Source organism: Oncorhynchus mykiss, chromosome 7, assembly GCF_013265735.2.
Source record: "Oncorhynchus mykiss isolate Arlee chromosome 7, USDA_OmykA_1.1, whole genome shotgun sequence".
NCBI classification, from domain to species: domain Eukaryota; kingdom Metazoa; phylum Chordata; class Actinopteri; order Salmoniformes; family Salmonidae; genus Oncorhynchus; species Oncorhynchus mykiss.
In genome coordinates, this window is record NC_048571.1 from 71,469,995 (window position 1) to 71,495,538 (window position 25,544).

Here is a 25,544-nt window from a genome sequence, read left to right on the forward strand (position 1 = left end):
TGGAGTGTGTCAGCAGTTCCTGCAAGAGGAAGGCATTGATGCTATGGACTGGCCCGCCCGTTCCCGAGACCTGAATCCAATTGAGCACATCTGGGACATCATGTCTCGCTCCATCCACCACAAACTGTCCAGGAGTTGGCGGATGCTTTAGTCCAGGTCTGGGAGGAGATCCCTTAGGAGACCATCCGCCACCTCATCAGGAGCATGCCCAGGCGTTGTAGGGAGGTCATACAGGCACGTGGAGGCCACACACACTACTGAGCCTCATTTTTGACTTGTTTTAAGGCCATTACATCAAAGTTGGATCAGCCTGTAGTGTGGTTTTCCACTTTAATTTTGAGTGTGACTCCAAATCCAGACCTCCATGGGTTGATAAATTTGATTTCCATTGATCATTTTTGTGTGATTTTGTTGTCAGCACATTCAACTATGTAAAGAAAAAGGTATTTAAGAATATTTCATTCATTCAGATCTAGGATGTGTTATTTTAGCGTTCCCTTTATTTTTTGAGCAGTGTATATATAATAAATTAAGAACTTTCTTCAGAAACTCGTCAGTCTATTCTTGTTTTGAGAAATTAAGGCTATTCCATGCGAGAAATTGCCATCTGGTACAATGCCGTGTACTACTCCCTTCACATTACAGTGCAAACTGTCTCTAACCAGAAAAGAAAGAGTGGGAGGCCCCGGTGCACAACTAAGCAAGAGAACAAGTACATTAGAGTGTGTCTGTTTCTCAAACTAGACCTCACAAGTCCTCAACTGGCCGCATCATTAAATAGTATCCGCAAAACACCAATCTCAACGTCAACAGTGAAGAGGCAACTCTGGGATGCTGGCCTGGAGTAGTTCCCTCTATTATAATAATAAGTCATGTATAGGCTTACAGTGTATTTTTTTGGACTAATGAAATGGGTGGAGCAGAAAGTGCTGTTAGGTAGATTAAATTAGTTAGGATTTTCTTTTTACCTTATTTTTTCAACCCCATCCAGTTTGTGGCGGCAATCCACTTTTTGGGGTTGTTGTCCGAAGAAGATTTCTTGAACACGCTCTTTGACGTCATCGTGGCAATGCTGTTCCATCCGGAGAAATGAACTGGCATCATCAGCACAATCCTCTCAGCGCCTATGTAAGTTGAAGCCTGTAAATGCATAATATATCATATAGTTTGCTTTACGAACTATAGTGTCATTGTGGTGTGAAGAACGTCTATGTTTGTAGTATATTTCCTAAAGAGGTATTGTTTATGAACTTGTGTTCAACCTGATGCTAGCTCGATGTGGTAGCTAGCTAATGTTAGCTGGCTAACGTTACCCCCAACCAACCTGTTCTATCTCGCTAGCATTAGCTAAGCCAGATAGCCTGTAGCTTGTTAGTGTTGCTGTCTGGGTGCAAGCAATTTACGATTACTTTACTGTCTGGGCATGGGATAGCTAGCTAGCTACACTGCTTGCTTGGGTGTGTCATACAGCATTCAAATGTCCATTATCACATTTCCAGTGAACATGTGTTACCTACATTGTCATTAAACTAACGAGTTATCTATTAATCGTGGCTAAGTAATTAGCTAGCTAAGTAATGTTGAAGTTATTATGTGTAGTGTGAGGGTCTGCCAGGTAGGGAGTAACACGAAAGCCACTCAGCCGGTGGCGCATCGTCGGGATGTGCTGCGGTGTAAATCCACTGTCAAAAACTACAGCGTACACACACTAGGTGGGTCAATGTTTTCAGCATGTCTGTGAGATCATTAGCCATACACAACATGCAACAGACAAAAAGGAGTTGTGCATTTTTTCATGGTATTTGTCAATTGTCGGGTTGTCATTTTAATTTGGCCTGTACGCAGTAGTGCTAGTGGATGTAACATTGGCGATTCAAATCCACACATGCTAACTAACCAGCCAGCTAACGTAAACTCACCCCATTCCGTACAAATGTGCGCAACCGCAACATTCAAACGAGGCTACAAAGAAAACCAATGGGACTATGGTGACGTTAAAACCGGGGGTGTGAACTAGGTTTCTATTCAAGCGTTGATCGAAATGGTAATGTCTCTATAGTATTGGAGAAAAGTTTCAAAAACGGACCCTCAGTTACATCGGGATGTGTCATGTCCTAACGTTCAGCACTCATAAAGCAACTATTTCTGTCTTACAATCTCTCTCCACCAGGTGTAGCACTACTCTCATCCTTTAAAAACAAGAAATGGACAGTAAGGGGGGATACCTAATCATTTTTTTTCATCATTGCATGCAATCATCATTCTCAAAGCCGCTGTTTATTTCTAAGATCACTTTAGCACCGCCCTAAAAACCCTGATTCAAATTCGACAAACCTTCAAATAGGTATGTAATGACACATTATATAAACTCTTTATAGTGTTTTATTTACATTTTAGAGGCGATAAGTTGGACAGATCGAGTGAAAAAAAGCAATTTTCCCACACATCTCTCCGTCTCACTATCACGCGTTAGTTTCGCTTCCCCACCCGCCATTTTAAAAAAAGGCCTGACGGGGCTCATTGCCTGCTTGAATTATGCCGAATATGGGCAGTGTTTAGGTCATGTAATTGATTCTGTTGGAAAGGGGAGAAATTGTACTTTACAATGGTATTGACATTACAGTTGATCTGGAAGTATTACGTTTTGGGGGTGCTAAGATAAGGGCAATTGTACGGACCAAGGCGATGTACGAGTTTTACGTGAGTTTACGTTAGCGGGCTCATTCTGATATTGATGGTGGTTTTGTTTGGCCACTGACTACTGATAGCTGCACAACTTATTTTCAATGCTTGCCAAAAGATACCGAACTTACCTTTACGCTGAGTTACACTGGGTTCAGAATGCAATCGTGGTTACTTTAAGACACCATGGAGCCGGCGCGAGATATGGGTCTGAAAACATACCTCAATGCATGGATGGGATATGCCACTACTCCAAATATTACCTTTATCCACCCTGCTCCATCAAAAATATTGAAGTACTGCTTGTTTTCCCAGAAAGCTAGCATGATGACAAATACCAGTTATCAGTAGCCACAGCAGCCATTATGGAATGGCATGTCTGCATTGAACAATAAAAGAGCTCAAATCAAATGAAAGTTTTATTGGTCGCATACACAGTTTTGTTTATGTTATTGCAGGTGCAGCAAAATACTTGTTTCTAGATCCAACAGTGCAGTAATACCTAGCAATAATAAAATAAACTATACACATATAATCCAGAAATGTCAGAAGGAGCAATGTCAGATCCCGGAAAATATAGGTGTGTGCCTTTCCAAATCATGTCCAATCAATTGAATTTACCACAGGTGGACCCCAATAGAAACATCAAGGATGATCAATGGAAACAGGATGCACCTGAGCTCAATTTCGGGTCTCATAACAAAGGGTCTGAATGTAAATAAGGTATTTCTGTTTTTTATTTTGTAAAACATTTGCAAAAATGTCTAAATCTGTTTTCGCTTTGTCATTATGGGGTATTGTGTGTAGATTGAGAATTTATAAACTAACAAAATGTGGAAAAAGTCAAGGGGCCTAATACTTTCCGAAGGCACTGTACATTTTAAAGTTGGTTAAAGAGTATCTAAACATTTATTGTCCAGTGTTCAATTACTATGTATATAGAGCAGCAGTCTCTAAGGTACTGAGCGGAGGCCGGCTAGTGGTGACTGTTTAACAGTCTGATGGCCTGGAGATGAAAGCTGTTTCTCAGTCTCTCGGTCCCAGCTTGGATGCACCTGTACTGTCTCCGCCTTCTAGTCTCATCGTTGTTGGTAATCAGGCCTACCACTGTTGTCGTCAGCAAACGTGATAATTTGAGTTGGAGACGTGCATGGCCATACAGTCATGGGTGAACAGGGGAGGAGCGGGCTGAGCACACCTCTGTGGGCCCCTGTGTTGAGGGTCAGCGTGGGGGAGGTCTTGTTGCCTACCTTCGCCATTTGGGGTTGGGAGTTCAGGATCCAGTTGCATGGGGAGGGGTTCATACCCGAGGCCCTGAGCTTAGTGACGAGCTTGGAGGACACTAGGGCGTTGAAGGCTGAGCTGTAGTCGATGAATAGCATTCTTACTAGAGGTTGACCGATTTAATCGGAATGGCCGATTTCATTAGGGCCGACTTCAAGTTTTCATAACAATCGGTAATATGCATTTTTGGACACCGATCATGGCCGATTATATTGCACTCCACGAGGAGACTGCGAAGCAGGCTGACTACCTGTTATGCGAGTGCAGCAAGGAGCCAAGGTAAGGTGCTAGCAAGCATTTCAACTCGCCCAACTCGGTTTCAACTCGCCCAACATGCCTAGAAAGTATCTAAGTTACCTGTAAACTTGGTCCAAACATTTCAAACAACTTTCCTAATCCAACCTTAGGTATCCTAAAACGTAAATAATCAATACAATTTTTAAGACGGGATAAACTGTGTTCAATACCGGACGAAAACAAAGTGAAGCACGTTCCAGGCCCGCGCGCACCAAAAGACTTGAGTCCCTCTGAGTGACACATGGAAATAACAGGGCTACTTCTTCATTTCTCAAAAGAAAAACCATCAACCAATTTATAAAGACTGTTGATATCTAGTGGAAGCCATAGGAACCGCAAGCAAATTCCTATTAAAAAGAGCTTCCCATAGAAAACTAATAGAAAACACATTGACCTCAACAACAACAAAATTCCCTGGATGGATTGTGCTCGGGGTTTCGCCTGCCAAATCAGTTCTGTTATACTCAGACATTATTCAAACAGTTTTAGAAACTTCAGTGTTTTCTATCCAAATCTACTAATAATATGCAAATCCTAGCTTCTGGGCTTGAGTATCAGGCAGTTTACTTTGAGCACGCTTTTCATCCAGATGTCAAAATACTGCCCCCTAGCCTTAAGAAGTTTAACTACACATGGTTGAGGAAGTTACTAGTTTATCTAGCTTGTCCTGCGTTGCATACAATCGATGCGGTGCCTGTTAATTTATAATTGAATCATAGCCTACTTCGCCAAACGGGTGATTTAACAAGCGCATTCGTGAAAAAAGCACCATCTTTGCACCAATGTGTACCTAACCATAAACATCAACGCCTTTCTTAAAATCAATACACAAGTATATATTTTTAAACCTGCGTATTTAGTTAATATTGCCTGCTAACATGAATTTCTTTCAGTTAGGAAAATTGTGTCAATTCTCTTCGGTGCTGTGCAACAGAGTCTGTATATGCAGCAGTTTGGGCCGCCTGGCTCATTGCAAACTGTGTGAAGACCATTTCATCCTAACAAAGACAGCCAACTTCGCCAAACTGGGGATGATTTTACAAAGCGCATTTACGAAAAAAGCACAATCGTTGCACGAATATACATAACCATGAACATCAATACCTTTATTAAAATCAATACACAGAAGTATATTTTATTAAACCTGCAATATTTAGTTAAATCCAGGTTAGCAGGCCATATAAAACTAGGGGAAATTGTGTCACTTCTCTTGCGTTCATTGCACACAGAGTCAGGGTATATGCAGTAGTTTGGGCCTCCTGGATCGTTGCGAACTAATTTGTCAGAATTTGTCATAATTATGACATAACATTGAAGGTTGTGCATTGTAACAGGAAAATTTAGACTTATGGCTACCACCCATTAGATAAAATACGGTACGGTTCGTATTTCACAGAAAGAATAAACATTTTGTTTTCGAAATGATCGTTTCCGGATTTGACCATATTAATGACCTAAGGCTCGTATTTCTGTGTGGTATTATGCTATAATTAAGTATATGATTTGATAGAGCAGTCTGACTGAGCGATGGTAGGCAGCAGCAGGCTCGTAAGCATTCATTCAAACAGCACTTGTGCGTTTGCTAGCAGCTCTTCACTGTGGTTCAAGCATTGAGCTTTTTATGACTTTAAGCCTATCAACTCTCGAGCTAGTTAGCGGGGTGCGCGCTAATAGCATTTCAATCGGTGACGTCACTCGCTCTGAGACCTTTGAAGTAGTTGTTCCACTTGCTCTGCAAGGGCCGCGGCTTTTGTGGAGCGATGGGTAACGATGCTTCGAGGGTAGCTGTTGTCGATGTGTTCCTGGTTCGAGCCCAGGTAGGGGCGAGGATAGGGACGGAAGCTATATTGTTACACTGGCAATACTAAAGTGCCTATAAGAACATCCAATAGTCAAAGGTGTATGAAATACAAATGGTATAGAGAGAAGTAGTCCTATAATAACTACAACCTAAAACTTATTACCTGGGAATATTGAAGACTCCTGTTAGAAGGAACCACCAGCTTTAATTTGTTCTCATGTTCTGAGCAAGGAACTTAAACGTTAGCTTTTTTACATGGCACATATTGCACTTTTACTTTCTTCTCCAACACTTTGTTTTTGCATTATTTATTTGAGGCTAAATTTATTTTATTGATGTATTAAGTTAAACAAAAATGTTCATTCAGTATTGTTGTAATTGTCATTATTACAAATACATTTTTAAAAAATTGTTCGATTTTAATCGGTATCGCCTTTTTTTTGGTCCTCCAATCTGTATCGGCGTTGAAAAATCATATTCGGTTGACCTCTAATTCTTACATTGACATTTCTCTTTTCCAGATGGGATAAGTCAGTGTGCAGTGCAATGGTGATTGCATCATCTGTAGATATGTGAATTGTAGCGGGGTCTAGGGTGTTTGTTTCATGTAGGTGATATGGTCCTCTCAAAGCACTTCATGATGATTGGCTGACACTGCCATTCCAAAATGGCTGCTGTGGCTACTTCTAGAAAAGGGCAGTTTTCTGCTGCTGTGGCTGCTGCTAGCTAACAAAAAGGGCATTTTTCTGGGAAAATGAGCAGTATTTAGATCTTCTCTATGGAGCAGTGTGGATAAAGGCACAGTGGCATATCCCATTCCTGCATTGAGGTACGATTTCCGACCCATATCTTGCGTCGGCTCTTCTGTGTCTTAAATCCCTAGTTTAAAAGCGACTGTTTCCTGGAAGCTGTGCAGCTCCATATCCCCTACATTTTCCCCCACATGGGCCAGCCCCCTAGCAATTTCAGTTCAATCAATGAGGTTCAGCCCCTTGCCATTTGAGTAACATCTAATAAGAGGCACATCATGCACACACAGCAGAGCAAGAGAGGGCAATGACATGGTGCACACATTTGCACATATGTGATGTAGTACGCAATTTTCAGGGAACCACTTTTGGCTCGTGAGCACTGGTTTCAAAACTACTGGCTAAAAAGCATAGGCTACAAAAGTACCGTCCTCACAAGCCAGAATGTTGAATCAAATTCCATTTGAACTTACTGTACCTGTTGTCTGTGCGGTATTAAACAAACTTTCCCAAACACTGGTACTACTGAGATTTGGCACATGCGCAAAACCATGTAAACACCTGGTATGCATGCATTGCGTGCATGTACTTCCGTCTTGTATTGCCCACTTTTCCTCAGGAAAAGAGCAACATAGAGACCTCATTTTGAAGTCTGTTTAATAATATTTCCTGTGGATATTTTGTGTCAAATTTCAACCCACAAGGACAATCGGGTAGTGTGAATGAATGAAATTATATTTTTGTCAAATCGCTAATTGGCAACCCTTCCCTTACGGGATTAATTGACACACATTACAAATTAGTAAGTTCAAATATAAATATATAAAAAATTTGCAACATACCGAATGTATACAGTGCCTTGCGAAAGTATTCGGCCCCCTTGAACTTTGCGACCTTTTGCCACATTTCAGGCTTCAAACATAAAGATATAAAACTGTATTTTTTTGTGAAGAATCAACAACAAGTGGGACACAATCATGAAGTGGAACAACATTTATTGGATATTTAAAACTTTTTTTTAACAAATCAAAAACTGAAAAATTGGGCGTGCAAAATTATTCAGCCCCTTTACTTTCAGTGCAGCAAACTCTCTCCAGAAGTTCAGTGAGGATCTCTGAATGATCCAATGTTGACCTAAATGACTAATGATGATAAATACAATCCACCTGTGTGTAATCAAGTCTCCGTATAAATGCACCTGCACTGTGATAGTCTCAGAGGTCCGTTAAAAGCGCAGAGAGCATCATGAAGAACAAGGAACACACCAGGCAGGTCCGAGATACTGTTGTGAAGAAGTTTAAAGCCGGATTTGGATACAAAAAGATTTCCCAAGCTTTAAACATCCCAAGGAGCACTGTGCAAGCGATAATATTGAAATGGAAGGAGTATCAGACCACTGCAAATCTACCAAGACCTGGCCGTCCCTCTAAACTTTCAGCTCATACAAGGAGAAGACTGATCAGAGATGCAGCCAAGAGGCCCATGATCACTCTGGATGAACTGCAGAGATCTACAGCTGAGGTGGGAGACTCTGTCCATAGGACAACAATCAGTCGTATATTGCACAAATCTGGCCTTTATGGAAGAGTGGCCAGAAGAAAGCCATTTCTTAAAGATATCCATAAAAAGTGTTGTTTAAAGTTTGCCACAAGCCACCTGGGAGACACACCAAACATGTGGAAGAAGGTGCTCTGGTCAGATGAAACCAAAATTGAACTTTTTGGCAACAGTGCAAGACGTTATGTTTGGCGTAAAAGCAACACAGCTGAACACACCATCCCCACTGTCAAACATGGTGGTGGCAGCATCATGGTTTGGGCCTGCTTTTCTTCAGCAGGGACAGGGAAGATGGTTAAAATTGATGGGAAGATGGATGGAGCCAAATACAGGACCATTCTGGAAGAAAACCTGATGGAGTCTGCAAAAGACCTGAGACTGGGACGGAGATTTGTCTTCCAACAAGACAATGATCCAAAACATAAAGCAAAATCTACAATGGAATGGTTCAAAAATAAACATATCCAGGTGTTAGAATGGCCAAGTCAAAGTCCAGACCTGAATCCAATTGAGAATCTGTGGAAAGAACTGAAAACTGCTGTTCACAAATGCTCTCCATCCAACCTCACTGAGCTCGAGCTGTTTTGCAAGGAGGAATGGGAAAAAATGTCAGTCTCTCGATGTGCAAAACTGATAGAGACATACCCCAAGCGACTTACAGCTGTAATTGCAGCAAAAGGTGGCGCTACAAAGTATTAACTTAAGGGGGCTGAATAATTTTGCACGCCCAATTTTTCAGTTTTTGATTTGTTGAAAAAGTTTGAAATATCCAATAAATGTCGTTCCACTTCATGATTGTGTCCCACTTGTTGTTGATTCTTCACAAAAAAATACAGTTTTATATCTTTGTTTGAAGCCTGAAATGTGGCAAAAGGTCGCAAAGTTCAAGGGGGCCGAATACTTTCGCAAGGCACTGTAGGTTTTCGTCAATACAAATGTCTTTGACTCTGTCTAGAGGTAGACCGAATAATCGGAATGGCCGATTTTAATTAGGGCCAATTTCAAGTTTTCATAACAATTGGCATTTTTGGACACCGATTATAGCCGATTACATTGCACTCCACAAGGAGACTGCGTGGCAGGCTGACTACCTTTTACACGGGTGCAGCAAGAGCCAAGGTAAGTTGCTAGCTAGCATTAAACTTATCTTCTAAAAAAAACAATCTTAACATAATCACTAGTTAACTACACATGGTTGAGGAAGTTACTAGTTTATCTAGCTTGTCCTGCGTTGCATATAATCGATGCGGTACCCGTTAATTTATCATCAAATCACAGTCTACTTCGGCAAACGGGCGATGATTTAACAAGCGCATTCACGAAAAAAGCACTGTCGTTGCACCAATGTGTACCTAACCATAAACATCAACGCCTTTTTTTAAATCAATACACAAGTATATATTTTTAAACCTCCATATTTAGTTAATATTGCCTGCTAACATTTAATTTCTTTCAGTTAGGGAAATTGTGTCTTGTGCTGTGCAAGCAAAGTCAGGGTATATGCAGCAGTTTGGGCTGCCTGGCTCCTAGCGAACTGTGTGAAGACCATTTCATCCTAACAATGACCGTAATTCATTTGCCGGAATTGTACATAATTATGACATAACGTTGAAGGTTGTGCAATGTAACAGCAATATTTAGACTTAGGGATGCCACCCGTTAGATAAAATATGGAACGGTTCTGTATTTCACTGAAAGAATAAACGTTTTGTTTTCAAAATTATAGTTTCTGGATTTGACCATATTAATGACCTAGGGCTCGTATTTCTGTGTGTTATATTATAATTAAGTCTATGATTTTATATTTGATAGAGCAGTCTGACTGAGTGGTGGTAGGCAGCAGCAGGCTCGTAAGAACTCATTCAAACAGCACTTTACTGCGTTTGCCAGCAGCTCTTTGATGTGCTTCAAGCATTGCGCTGTTTATGACTTCAAGCCCATCAACACCCGAGATTAGGCTGGCAATACTATAGTGCCTATAAGAACATCCAACAGTCAAAGGTATATGAAATACTAATGGTATAGAGAGAGTCCTATAATAACTACAACCTAAAACTTCTTACCTGTGAATATTGAAGACTCATTTTAAAAGGAACCACCAGCTTTCATTTGTTCTCATGTTCTGAGCAAGGAACTTAAACGTTAGGTGTTTTTAAATGGCACATATTGCACTTTTACTTTCTTCTCCAACACTTTGTTTTTGCATTAAATAAACCAAATTGAACATGTTTCATTATTTATTTGAGACTAAATAGATTTTATTGATGTATTAAGTTAAAATAAGTGTCTATTCAGTATTGCTGTCATTAAATATACATGTATGTCTGATTAACGTTTATCAGATTAATTGAGCTAACAGCTCTGTTTAGCTCGAAGTCAACTGCCTCCTATTGTAAAAACAAACGCACCCCACACATTCCATTTTGGAAAATCTATCAGTCACATCACTCTAACTAACGTTAGCTAGTTACACAACAATTCCTCCCCGGGCGCGGCAGCTCCCTGCATCTCCCGAAACCAGTGTATGTGTGTCTTTCACATGGGGTTGGGTTAAAAGCGGAAGTCACATTTTGTTTACCTTATGCGCAATTGACCAATAAAGTGATCTTGATTAGCTAAGAAATATCACGCTCCCAGACATACAGTGCCTTTAGAAAGTATTCACACACCTTGACTTATTCCACATTTTTGTTGTTGCAGCCTGATTTTTAAAAATGGATTCAATTTAGATTTTGTGTCACTGGCCTACACACAATACCCCATAATGTCAAAGTGGAATTGTTTTTCAAAATGTGTACACTTTAATTACAAATCAAAAGCTGAAATGTCTTAAATCAATAAGTATTGAGTATGAATACTTTCTGAAGGCTCTGTAAGCTACTCAGAGGAGACAGTTGGCAATGGTTTGCCTGTCCCAGGGCAGAGTTTGCACCTGTTTGGTCCTAGTTTTCATGACAGCTCACTGGATTAGCCAGAATGATATACAGTGCAATAGCTTATTGAATCTGGAGCGCATACTCTTGAGTCTTGATAAACCACACATTAAATGAGCGAGTCACATGTATTTGAGTTGAGTCTGAAAGTACAGTGTTGAACTGCGGTGAGTTTGTCAAAAGCATAAAGATCACATTTACCAGTCAGATCATCTAAAGTCAATGGACAAACTATGGTCTTAATGGTAAATGTTTATCTTTATACCCCTGGTGATTTTGGAAACCTGCCCTGACATTTCTCCACTCTTTCAATTGCAGCATGTGATATTCCTAAACATCACTGGATACCGTTGACTGAAGAGGAAAGGACATCCCACATCTTTTATTTTGGAAAGAGCGGTTTTGAAAACTTCCCTGGAATATTTAGCCTTTTCTTATGCAGAGAAATCCTAATACGCCTGCTGATGACTGGAACGTAAGGCATGTGTCCCAGTAGCTCGCCAAACAATTTGCTTTAGGAAAGAGTCAACTGGCTATTGCACTGCATATCATTTTGCCTAATTTTTGTCAAAAAATAGGGAATTTCTTTGCCTTATGGTAGATGAGGAAAGAAGGCAGCTCCTGAGTTCAATTTTTTTGTTCGTCCTAACATTGTTGAAAGTGGCATTAATGTTTCAGCCATGTTGACTTTCATCAGAATGAAGAATAGCTTATGGTAGATGAACAGTGGAAAAAATAGATCAGAAGATCAATGATCAGCAGGCTGACACAGCACATTGAAGGGAAATGGAAACACTTTTTAGGACATATAGCAATGCAACAAGTTGTATTCAATCCACTAACACTAAACAGGTGTAAAGCCTAGTGTTTCCCTTCCCCTTTAAAGCTGGAATCCTTCATGGTGAAACTGCCATGTCCTTTTGGGATATTACAACAACAAAGAAGTTACTGCAAACAACAAACTCTCACAAAATAATAAGAGGTGCTGGGGTTGGACAGGGGCGCTTTCCCCCCTATTGCGGATTCAATCTTTAAGATGATGTCATCTTGCTGGGCCTTGCTGTAGATGCCGTGTGAAAGTAAACTGTTACAGTGAATGGACACAAGTACAGATGTGGTAGATACATTTGCATGCGGCATCTTATCTATGTAGGCACAGGCAGTATAGACTGTAGACATACGCACACTGGTGTGACCTTGGAAGGCTCGAGGCGGCGGGGGAGAGTGATAAGCGAGTGTTGGCCAACCCTCTTAAGTCAGAAAATGTAGCGGACTAGAGAAGGAAGAGAGACTGGGTGTCATGGTGTGTAATAGTGTCATGGTGTGTGTGTGTCACTGTGAATGTTTGCTACTATTCTCATCTATGTACTTAGCTGTGGATGTGCATGTTGGACTGCATCTGTGATGGTAGGTAGTCTGATATTATAGCATTAGGCCTTGTGTTCCATTAGCCTTTCTGCTTGTGGCACAGGTGTTTTAGCTATAGTGTTTTTGGATATGTTGGATGTGCCTTCTTGTTGACAGTGACACACAATATCTGTGCTGAGTCACTCCTATGTTTGTCTGCTTAATAATGTATGAACAACACCGTTGGACTCACTTATCACTCTGTATTACCTTCAGGACACAATGGAACATACACGTCTCTGTGTGTGTGTCACATGGATGTCTCTGTGTGTGTCACATGGATGTCACTGTGTGTGCCACATGGATGTCACTGTGTGTGGAACATGGATGTCACTGTGTGTGCCACATGGATGTCACTGTGTGTGCCACATGGATGTCACTGTGTGTGGAACATGGATGTCACTGTGTGTGCCACATGGATGTCACTGTGTGTGCCACATGGATGTCACTGTGTGTGCCACATGGATGTCACTGTGTGTGGAACATGCATGTCACTGTGTGTGTCACATGGATGTCACTGTGTGTGGAACATGCATGTCACTGTGTGTGTCACATGGATGTCACTGTGTGTGCCACATGGATGTCACTGTGTGTGTGCCACATGGATGTCACTGTGTGTGTGCCACATGGATGTCACTGTGTGTGGAACATGCATGTCACTGTGTGTGTCACATGGATGTCACTGTGTGTGTGCCACATGGATGTCACTGTGTGTGTGCCACATGGATGTCACTGTGTGTGTGCCACATGGATGTCACTGTGTGTGTGCCACATGGATGTCACTGTGTGTGTGCCACATGGATGTCACTGTGTGTGTGCCACATGGATGTCACTGTGTGTGTGCCACATGGATGTCACTGTGTGTGTGCCACATGGATGTCACTGTGTATCTGCTCAACTGTTGGCCACAGCGTCCCCTCATTGAAATCGGGCCTGCACATAGCCTATAGATGGCCATACCTTTCAGTCTGGATTGCAATAAGTCGAACATGGGGTGAAATGAGGAGGAGGGGAATGGGCAAGCACATTAGGGGACTTTCAGTGACAGACGAGGAGGATGCTGATATGACCGTTGTTGACACTTTGTTTTAGGTCAGTTGTTAGTTAGAGCAAGGGTTTGAATAGTTTCTCTCTGTGGGTGAGATTAGCCATAGTGTTACACCCAGTGTTGGGTTAATGTTACAGGGTTAGTGTTATAGTTATGAGGAAGGGACTTTCTCAAATGAAGCAATCTCTCCTATCCATTTGGGATACTTTCCCTCCATGCTAGTAGTGTTTTCTCTATGCTGTTCCTGCATAGGGGGGGCGGCAGGGGGCGGCAGGGTAGCCTAGTGGTTAGAGCGTTGGACTAGTAACCGGAAGGCTGCGAGTTCAAACCCCCGAGCTGACAAGGTACAAATCTGTCGTTCTGCCCCTGAACAGGCAGTTAACCCACTGTTCCCAGGCCGTCATTGAAAATAAGAATTTGTTCTTAACTGACTTGCCTGGTTAAATAAAGGTAAAAAAAAAAAAAAAAAAAAAAAAAATAGCACAACCTCCTAATGTGAAGGAAATACAGGTGATGTATCATCATTTCAGAGTGAGTAGGGGCGGTAGGGGGGCTTGTGTGGGTAGGGGGTTGTCAGTGGTGCCAGTAAACTGGTGGTGACTAAATTTTTCACCTTTCTTAGTTTTGTGCTGATTAGGCAAATGCTGCCACAGGCCAGTAATTGGTGGGATTGAGAGGCACTGACGGGCACTGTGTGTGCGTGCCAAACAGCAGCCTAATTTCCTATATAGTGCACTACTTTTGACCAGAGCCCAAATGCTGGAAAAGGTAGTGCACTATTGTAAGGAATAGGGTGTCATTTGGGATGCTACCAGTGACTCTAAGCAACAGGCTCTTAGCTCACTACATGAAAGACACTATTAGGTTATTGACATTGTCTGCTAGTCAGTGTCTCTCCAGCTTTGTGTCCCTCATTTACTTATGTTATTTACTGTACCACTCATGATGCATCAATGTATCAGAGACCTCTACTGCTCTATTCTCTGAGTAATCTGGATGGAGTCATCACTGTTAGGTGTTCCACACATCTTCATGTCATAGTTTCACATTTTGAGTGTGCACTGGGCAGTGAAGATAAGGACTGCTCCTCCTTCTAGAATACATTTTTAGAAGTAACTGAATAGCCTCAGTGTGTGTTTGTGCACATACAGGTCTCTTTGATTCTGTGCAGTTTATACATGGCTGATTTGAGCGTGAGTCAGTGTGCTGCCATACCAGCATAATTTATTTGTATCTCTTCATTTGTTCCAATTTGATAGTGATTTTCCTCTCATGTTGACCACCTCCTCCGCAGCAGCCAACCCTGAGCTGTGAGTCAGAAGAGAAGCTGGACGGATGGTAAGCTTTTTTTCTCGCTCCATTTCTCCTCTCTTTCTTGCCAACTGCTTCTCCTTTTCCCTCTTGCTTTCATCCTCCATATCTCTCTCCCTCCCTTTATGTCCCTCTCTCTTTCAATCTTTCTATGCTGTTGATAAGTGAAAGATAGTCTTTATATAATGTGCTCTCCATGAACTCAGCTCTCAGACGCTGTAGATTAGCCATAGACAGCCCCATGTTTGATTCTGAGGCCAAAGCTCTCTACAGGGAGAACATGGTGCAACTCTGGGTGCCTCTGGCAGATAAGACCACCTGATAAAACTATATTAATTCATATTTTAGTGCTCACTCACCATCCTTTTCATATTATTTAGCTACAATAATTTTAAACTAATTTGAAATCCTAAAAGAATATATGGTTTCTTTCACCCATTTGGTAAAGAAATTGTTTCTGAAATGCTGTGTCTTATATTAGACGACAATGTAAAAGGACGGTCTGAGTGTCACTTAGGCCTACTGTCTGAGTGAATAATTAAGGCAATGTTTGTTTGCCTCTGCCTGACCAGGGAACCACAAAGATTAGGCTAGTTAACCCAGTTCCTGTGACACACTTCCGTCCTCTAAAAGTGAATTTGCAATTTGATACGGTCACTGTGGCACTTTAGTGTATCAATGGAAATTGTACAATGAACCCCATTTCAGAAATGCATTATTTATTTATTTTTTTAATAAAAAAATGTTTAGCATGACACCCATCATTGCTGTAGATTAGGCTTGTGCAGTAGATTTATTTTGTAAGTGGGTTTAGACATATCAGACATTATTTGGCTTATATGGATTTCTATGAGAACATTTACTATTAATTGCCATTAAGAATATTTGGACATAAAAAAACAAAAAACAATTTGACTCAACTAGTAACTCCAAGTCTCAAAGCCGACCCTAGTACGACTGTCTGCTCTTTTGTGTAATCAGTTTTAATTCTGCTACTTTTTTTGTCCCGTCCACTCACTGCTGCATGTCATAATCCATTTTATTTTCCTTGTTGTGTTAGACGAGCATGACTTTGAGCCAATCCGCAGATGCATGCATGTGCACAGGGCCCAGTGCCATCCCCCCTGCTTCCCGGCTTTGAAGCTGCCTCTGAGAGGGGGTGTGGCGTCGGGACGTAGCTAGACCCTCGCACCCCCAGTGTTGGCACTGTGACCCTGTGGCTGAGCGTCAGCCTGGCGCCCCCTGATGGATCAGGCTAGCAGTGAGCAGAGTCCTGAGGAGCCGGAGGTGGGCCGAAGGGCGTCTGAGTCAGAGCACGGCCTGTCCAAAATCACCCACAATGCACTGGAAAACATGGGCGCGCTGGGCCACGGCCTGAAGCAGCTCTTCCAGCCGCAGCGCCGCCGCTCGTCCGTCTCCCCGCACGACGCCACCACCTCCTTCTCTATGGGTGGGCCCGCCCCTGAGCCCCCGGACAGTGGGGGTACAGAGGTTGGGGATTCTCCCGCCCCCGGTCCGGACTCTGACCCCCACGCTACTTCCTCCGCTCCCCCTGCAGCTCTGAGCCGCGTTCTGCAGCAGATCAGAAGCGCGCCCCCAATGATAAAGCGAGGGACCAGCCTGCAGAGCCGCCGCAGCAAGACTGGGGGGACTGGGGACCCCCCCCAGAAAGGCAGCCCCCAGATCCACCGGAGGAGTACCCAGGAGGTGATGCTGCTGCAGGATGGCCGCCCGCGCTCCTCCTCCACTACGGACACGCTCACCAGCCCCACCCTGGCCGACATGCTGCTCACATCCGGGTACCACTCCACTGAGGAGCCTGACCAGGTGAGTTTAACCCCAACCCTGGCCGACATGGTGCTCACATCCGGGTACCACTCCACTGAGTAGACTGACTGTGTAAGATTAAACTAGGGGACCTACTCACTGGGACAGACAAGCCACTGCAAAGCTTTTTGTCCTACACTAGTTCAAAAGTTTGGGGTCACTAGAAGGCCAGCATCCCGGAGTCGCCTCTTCACTGTTGACGTTGAGACTGGTGTTTTGCAGGTACTATTTAATAAAGCTGCCAGTTGAGGACTTGTGAGGTGTCTGTTTCTCTAACTTGACACTAATGTACTTGTCCTCTTGCTCAGTTGTGCACCAGGGCTTCACACTCTTTCTATTCTGGTTAGAGACAGTTTGCGCTGTTCTGTGAAGGGAGTAGTACACAGCATTGTACGAGATCTTCAGTTTCTTGGCAATTTCTCGCATGGAATAGCCTTCATTTCTCAGAACAAGAATTGACCGTGTTTCAGAAGAAAGTTATTTGTTTCTGGCCATTTTGAGCCTGTAATTGAACCAATACATGCTGATGCTCCAGATATTCAACTAGTCTAAAGAAGGCCAGTTTTATTACTTTTTTAATCAGAACAACAGTTTTCAGCTGTGCTAATAACATTAATGCAAAAGGGTTTTCTAATGATCAATTAGAAACTTGGATTAGCTAACACAACGTGCCAATGGAACACAGGAGTGATGGTTGCTGATAATGGGCCTCTGTACAACTATGTGATATTCCATAAAAAATCAGCCTTTTCCAGCAACAATAGTCATGCAGAATGTCTACATAGTATTTCTGATCAATTTGATATTTTAAATGGACAAAAGAAATTGCTTTTCTTTCAAAAACAAGGACATTTCTAAGTGACCCCTAACTTTTGAATGGCAGTGTAAATTTAAGAAGCTGGCCTCCCGGGTGGCGCAGTGGTTAAGGGCGCTGTACTGCAGCGCCAGCTGTGCCATCAGAGTCCCTGGGTTCGCGCCCAGGCTCTGTCGTAACCGGCCGCGACTGGGAGGTCCGTGGGGCGACGCACAATTGGCCTAGCGTCGCCCCACGGACCTCCCGGCTGGCTTCCGGGTTGGATGCGTGCTGTGTTAAGAAGCAGTACGGCTGGTTGGGTTGTGTATCGGAGGATGCATGACATTCAGCCTTCGTCTCTCCCGAGCCCGTACGGGAGTTGTAGCAATGAGACAAGATAGTAGCTATTGAATACCACGAAATTGGGGAGAAAAAGGGGTAAAAAAAATAAAAAAAGACAAAAACATTTTAAGAAGCTGCTACTACTAGAGAAACAAAAGATTCATGACTTCTTGTGCTGTTAGATTAAATTGGTCAGATTTCGGCCAACTGGTTTGCCGTCCTCTGGATGTTCTTTGATGGAGTGAAAGGAGCTGTCAGTGCTGATAGGTCAGAGAGAGAAATATTGTGTGTGTGCGTAGGTGACTATGTGCTCTAAGCTTTTCTATATTTAGCTGTGGCCTGTGGCTGCCTCTAAGTGTACTTCAGGTCAGCCAGAGAACGCTTGCCTTGCAGGCCAAAACGAGCTCAAACTTTACACCATTGACACTGTTCTATAGCCCCCAAGATCTAAAATGTTCCTCACAGGAATTTCTCGCATCCATTGAAATGTGTAGTACACTGATTGAATACTGACTTGTAACAGGTAAATGATCAAATCCTTTACATTGTTAAAATTGAGCGTTGAACTCCTAGACAACTAGTAAAGCTGGCGCCTCATTGTGTCTGAGGTATACCAATCAAGCACAGTGCATATCCCTGGCAGTTATCTCACAATGCTTGATGACACCACCAAGCCTTTTGAGAAGTACTGGTATGAATCTGACTGTTGGATGGATAAGGCTAAGCTGTCTGTTGCACCAACAGACAGTGATCACCCTGTGTGTACGCAATGAACTCTCCTTACAAGAGCAGCTATCGGACTAGGGTCTAACTAGCATCGAGACATGGCTGTGGTTGAGGGACTCAGTCGACAGTCTGTCATTCTTAGAGCAACAACTGTCCTGTCCCACTGCCTCTTTTACGCAAGCTGTCTGAGCTGACAGTGATGGAAAGGGGGATGTACTCGCAACCCCACTGTGGTGGCCTACGTCTTTCCCAACTCCCAAGAACAGCACAGAATCCCTCTTTGCACAAAGTTAATTCTCTTCTGACCTCTAACACTGCCGTTCCAGAATCTGTTTATAGCAAATTGATTTGAGAACATAGTGCCACACCCATTTTACTTTTTCCACATTTTGTTACAGCCTGCATTTAAAAATGATTACATTTAAATGTGTCACTGATCTACACACAATACCCCATAATGTCAAAGTGGAATTTTGTTTGTAAACATTTTAGAAATGAATAAAAAATGTGAAGTTGAAATGTCTTGTCAACAAGTATTCAAACCCTTTATGCCAAGCCTAAATAAGTTTAGGAATACAAATGTGCTTAACAAGTCACATAAGTTGCATGGACTCATTCAGTGTTCAATAAAAGTGGTTAACATTATTGTTTTAATAACAACCGCATCGGTGTACCCTATACATACAATTATCTTAATCGATTAGTGAATTTCAAGCACAGATTCAAACACCAGGTTTTTCAATGCCTCACTAAAAATGTCAATGAAGATGTATTAAAAAAACAAACAGATGCTGAATATCCCTTTGAGCATGGTGAAGTTATTAATTAGGCTTTGGGTGGTGTTACTACAAAAAATACAGAGTCCTTCCTAACTCGGTTGCCGGAGAGGAAGGGAACTGCTCAGGGATTTCACCATGAGGCCAATTGTGATTTTAAAACAGAGTTTTTAATGGTTGTGATGTGAGAACTGAGGATGGATCAACAGCATTGTAGTTACTCCACAATACTAACCTAAATGACAGTGTGAAAAGGAAGCCCAAACAAGCATCCTGTTTGCAACAAAGCACTTAAGTAATATTGCAAAAGATGTGGCAAAGAAATGAACTTTTTGTCATGAGTACAAAGCGTTATGTTTGGGGCAAACACAGCACTGAGTACCACTTGTCATATTTTCAAGCCTTGTGGTGGCTGCATCATGTTATTGGTATGCTTGTCATCGGTAAGAACTAGGGAGTTATTTAGGATACAAATAAATGGAATACAGCTATAAGCACAGGCAAAATTCTAGAAACCTTGTTCAGTCTGCTTTCCAACAGACACAATTCACCTTTCAGCAGGACAATAACCAAATCTACACTGGAGTTGCTTACCAAGACATTAAATGTTCCTGAGTGGCCTAGTTACAGTTTTGACATAAATTATCTTGAAAATCTATAACAAGACTTTAAAATGGCTGTCTAGCAACAATCAATTTGAGAGCTTAAATCATTTAAAAAATCATAATTGGCAAATATTGTACAATCCAGGTGTGTAAAAGCTCTTAGATTTACCCAGCTCTTAAAGACTCAGCTGTAATCTCCGCCAAAGGTGTTTCTACAAAAAAATAATTAATTATGTTTTCACATTGTAATAATGGGATATTGTGTGTAGACAGGTGAGAATGTTTTATTTATTTAATACATTTTGAATTTAGGCTGTAACACAACAAAATGTGGAATAAGTTGTCGGGGTGTGAATACTTTAAGGCACTAACATTTCATTTTTCTGGTTGAGCCTTAAGCTTATGTATGAGGTGGCACACACAGTCTTTATGGCATCCCTGTCTGATGGATTACTGCTCAGATTATACACATGGATTCCTCTGCGTTAATATATGAAAGGTATGGCCCAGCTGTTTTACACATTGTAGGAAACCAGTCTGAGTATAATGGTAGGTAACAGGTAACCTTATGATTATAGGGTGTTGGTATTGGTTGGTTTATTATGTTAGTGCTATAGTTTCATATACATAAAGGTCTGATGTAGGATGAAGACAAGTTTCTTCACCACATCAAATAGTGACCATAGCAACTGGCGGAAGCTTGTGGTAACTGTTTTGCAGCCGAATGATCATGATAGTTTATGAAATGATGAAACTCAATATTGCCCCTGTTGATATAATAGGCCTTCCCCTTCCAGTTCAATTTAGTTATTTTTACACTCTCACTCAATCTCACACGTCAGTCTCTGATTTCCATCTTCCCTTTATCTTCTCTTCCTCATTACACTCTCCCTTTCCTTGGTCAGCTGGATCGTCCGGACGGCTCTGGCCCGGCCATATCGCCCAACGCTATTTTCTATGGAGCCGACAGCTACGGGCTGGACTCGGTGGACAGCACCCCAGACCCCCAGCGCACAAAACAGGCCATCGCCCAGCTGCAGCAGAAGATACTCAAGCTCACAGAGCAAATCAAAATCGAGCAGAGGGCCAGAGACGACAATGTGGCAGAGTACCTGAAGCTAGCTAACAACGCAGACAAGCAGCAGAGTGCCCGCATTAAACAGGTGTTTGAGAAGAAGAACCAGAAATCAGCCCAGACCATCCAGCAGCTGCAGAGGAAGTTGGAGCGCTATCAGCGCAAGCTGAAAGAGGTGGAGCACAACGGGATCCCCCGTCAGCCCAAAGACGTGCTCCGAGACATGCACCAAGGCCTCAAGGACGTGGGCGCCAAGGTCAGGGCTGTTATGAACATTTTTAATCACATTTACTTTCCCTGTGAGCTGTTTTGTTAGTCATCCCATGTATTTTTCACCACTGTCATACTAATTCCTGCCAGTGTAGTGCGCCACTGCATCTGTTAATGTGAGTAGTACCACCACAAATGTACAATTTGTCTGGTCTTAGCCACCTGTCCTTGACTTCTTTGCAGAGTGGTTAGCAGTACACAGCTTCTAACAGAGTCCTATAGAACACAAGTAGAATACGTATCTCTCAGACCTGGGTTCAAAATTACTATTTGAAATCATTTATAATACTTTAGCTGGGCTTGATTGGCACAATGGAACAGTTGCAAAACATCATACCTGGCCTATCTGGCACTCCAGGCAGACTAAAGATATTTGAACCCAGATATAGTATATCTATGTCCCTGTCCATTAAGTAAGGGATAAACACAGACATTCTGTAGATTATCTTGGAAATAACGGAAGACTTTGCAGAGTACATTTTTCCAATGTAATGTACATAACAGAGGCGTTTATCCCGCTTATACCACAGTTTCCAAAGAAAACAATACTAAAGCACTCATTTACCGGTAGAAATACCTTTTTTTGTTTATTTACTTATCTTTTAAATGCTAGGGACTCATCCCAGTTGTTCATTCTATGTGGTCTGTTGCCATGCTTGCTGGCTAACACAGGCATGACCTCTGCAGCCAGAATAACAAGAAAGTAGCTGCATTTGCATTTATTTAAGCTGTTTTCTATCAACATCCATTAAGATAACGATGAGCTGATGGTGCTAGATTTTGCCTGGCATAGCTAGAAATGTTAATTACGAGGAGATTGCATATATTCAAATAAAAAAATACCTGATGCTGAAAACAGATGGTAAAACTAGAAACATGGGAGGATTTGACAGCATAGCGCCACTTGCGTAAGGACTAGAGAAATTCATCATTGCAAGGTGTCCTGATTTTATATTTTCAAGCGGACCTGTTATCTGGTTTTAATGTCCATTCTAGAGCCCTTCTAGCCAATCACGAACAAGTATTCAACAATGCTGTGGTCAAAATCTCCTTTAATTCACACTTTAGTCCCACCCCAGTTAATATCTATCTGTCCTTCCCTACAGGTGACTGGTGGCCTCTCCAGCTTCTCCCACGCCACTCACTCTGCAGCTGGGGCCGTGGTGTCCAAGCCCCGAGAGATTGCCTCCCTCATCCGCAACAAGTTTGGCAGCGCTGACAACATTTCGTCCCTGAGGGACTCCCTCGACGAACCCCAGGAGGATGGTCACGGTCTGGGGGGGGCTTCCAGCCCAAAGTACGGCAGTGAGGATGACTGCTCTAGTGCCAGCTCCGGCTCGGCAGGGGTCAACAGCGTCCCCGGGGGCCCACCCAGCTCTAAGGGTCTTAACACCCTGGACCCCGGCCAGTCATTGGGCTTGGACACGCTGCTCCACGAGGTTCAGGAGCTCCGGGACAACCAGGGCCGGCTGGATGAGTCGTTCAACAGCCTGAAGAGTCACTACCAGAGAGACTACACCATGATCATACAGGCCCTGCAGGAGGAGAGATACAGGTAACCAGTCACTGCCACACACAACCTCGCAGGTACTACATACACTTTACTGAGTCCTCATTTACAAAGGACACGGACTGTCACTAATACTTATGTGATAACCTAAAATCTGCATGTATTTACCACCCCTCCCTGAGCTCAAATCGCTCATAATTGCAAATCTGTCTTGTTATTAAACACTTTTTACATTCAAAAGAATGTATTATTCTCACTCAGCAACAGAAAACATCTCCTCCACCTTTATGAAAGGAAGCGTGTGTGATCGGTACCTGACCTCTGTGTGTCTCTAGGTGTGAGCGTCTGGAGGAGCAGCTCAACGACTTAACAGAGCTCCACCAAAATGAGATCCTCAACCTGAAGCAGGAGCTGGCCAGCATGGAGGAGAAGATCGCCTATCAGTCCTACGAGAGAGCTAGAGACATTCAGGTAGGTTGTTTCTCCAGTACTTGAAAGAAGGATTATGGAATGATTATGTTTGACTTTTAGCTCCAAAGGGCCTCAATAGTGCGTCTCCAGTGAACCCAAAGCGTATTCTTAGTCTGGGACATTTTTTGTATTATTATCATGCTACATGATACAGTAGTTGTCTAGTTGTTTGTGCTGAATTGTGAAAGTATTTCACACGGTGATCCATGGTCTTCTCAATGACCTCAATGGTCAATGACCTCAATGACTGTAGTTATGTCTAGCCATGTTTGTGACGAAGTGTGTTGTTGACATTCCACACTGTGAACCATGGCCGTCTGAAAACCCTGTCTCTCCCCTCCCCCTGTAGGAGGCGTTGGAGGCATGCCAGACGCGGATCTCCAAGATGGAGCTGCAGCAGCAGCAGCAGCAGGTGGTCCAGCTAGAAGGCCTGGAGAACGCCACGGCCCGCACCTTGCTGGGAAAGCTCATCAACGTGCTGCTAGCCATCATGGCTGTGCTCCTGGTGTTCGTCTCCACTGTGGCCAACTGCGTGGTGCCCTTGATGAAGACGCGTAGCCGCACCTTCTCAACCTTGCTCCTTGTTGTCCTTCTCGCCTTCCTCTGGAGGAACTGGGAGGTCATCTCCCAGTACTTGGACCGCTTCCTGTTGTCCCCGAGTTGATCTGCAGGGGGGCCTCAATGAACGACAACAGAGGTGCGGGGCTCTCATAACGATCAGGGATGGCGACGCAGGACCTGGCGGGACGAGAGGGGACTAACTAACCCATGCACTGCCTCTGATGCAACTGTAGTGGCGCCAGGCCAGCCCAGTGGATGGGGCTTAGTGGAAAGGAGGAGGAGCCAGGATACCTTTCTCCAAGGAGTGAATTTGTTTACAGGTGGAAGATGTTTATTGCATTAGAATTGATTCAAGTGGTATTGAATTTGTTTATTGATATTGCTATCATTAATGCAGATGATTGAGGGCTTTCTTGTGGCTGGATTTGGATAATGAACAGCTGGCATTTTGCTGATCCACATGGCTAGTGTTGTCTTTCGTTATTCCTTTTCTCTTTCTAAGCCTAAAATCTCACTCCGATGTCTCTCTTCTCAATCACCCCAGTCTGCTTGTCTTTCTGGGAGGATCGATAGACTAACTACAGTACACTGTTGTGGACAAAATCTATCTGGATCAAGCAATTGATGGGTTCTCGAGCAGTATGTTTTATATGGACAAGCTGAACGCAATGATGGGCCTGATTGGATAAGGACGCTGAGTCGGAATATGCTCAGCCCAGTTGGTCCTGCCCCCTGCAGAGATGAACATATTTGAAGAGCTGTAAAAATGCTCAGACTGTGCTTCCATACCGTTTCTATTAGTGACAATAAAATAGGACTTATTTTTTTAAAATGAAAGATGGACTGGTCCTTGAGTCAAACCATGACTGGGTGATGTTTGTTTCCTTTCTCAAATCCAGGTTCACAGCACTGTTTTATAGATCTCCTGGCTGACTTGAGAATTTTATCAAACTTCCAGGGAAAAAAGAACCAGCATCACACCTAGTGTCACTGCCCAAAATGGTACACAGCATCTAGATGTGCAACATTCACCTACCATTTAATGCATACTTTTATAAATGCAATGCAAATGCAGTATTCTATTGGAAATGGTTGCGCTGTCGAGGTGCTCAATGGGTAAGGCTATGGTTGGAGTACCCCACAGAACATTTGGTATGATCAGTTTAAGCTCAGTGTCCTTGCACACCCTTGTGGACAAGCTGAAGTGTAGAAGAGGTGCATTTTGTTCACTTATGACCCATACACTTCTAATAACCCATGGCAAATGTATCGTTAATCCTGACTAGAGCGAACACCAACCTTGTATAACCACTCAGATTAAGGATAGTGCAGTGGTAATCCAAGGCTGGGAGAACCCACTTTGCCATCAAATGTCAGAAACAGGATGTACTAGTAATGCAATTCACCTGGCAGGAGAGGCTACCTCTGCTGAACAGGTCTAAATAGCTATACCAATTTTGGACTCATGAAGAATTTAAATGCCCACCAATGTAACTCAGTTAAGACAATTTACAATGCC

The 25,544-nt window shown here is 42.9% G+C and overlaps 1 protein-coding gene across 6 annotated transcripts; it reads left to right on the forward strand.

The window, feature by feature from the left end:
- Positions 1-972: 972 nt before the first annotated feature.
- LOC110528420 (transmembrane and coiled-coil domains protein 1) lies at positions 973-24,862 on the forward strand. Of its 6 annotated transcripts, none has more exons than XM_021610467.2 (8): positions 978-1,128; positions 11,622-11,783; positions 15,018-15,096; positions 16,130-16,896; positions 21,044-21,469; positions 22,590-23,038; positions 23,329-23,464; positions 23,814-24,862. In XM_021610467.2, the coding sequence occupies exons 4-8, from the start codon at positions 16,315-16,317 to the stop codon at positions 24,126-24,128; spliced, it is 1,908 nt and encodes a 635-aa protein (XP_021466142.2). In that variant the 5' UTR covers positions 978-1,128; positions 11,622-11,783; positions 15,018-15,096; positions 16,130-16,314; the 3' UTR covers positions 24,129-24,862. The 6 variants fall into 6 exon arrangements, with proteins under 6 accessions (XP_021466141.2, XP_021466145.2, XP_021466142.2 ...); XM_021610468.2 differs by having other exon boundaries at positions 11,622-11,778; XM_036983995.1 differs by having other exon boundaries at positions 980-1,128; positions 11,622-11,778; positions 16,628-16,896.
- Positions 24,863-25,544: the final 682 nt, after the last annotated feature.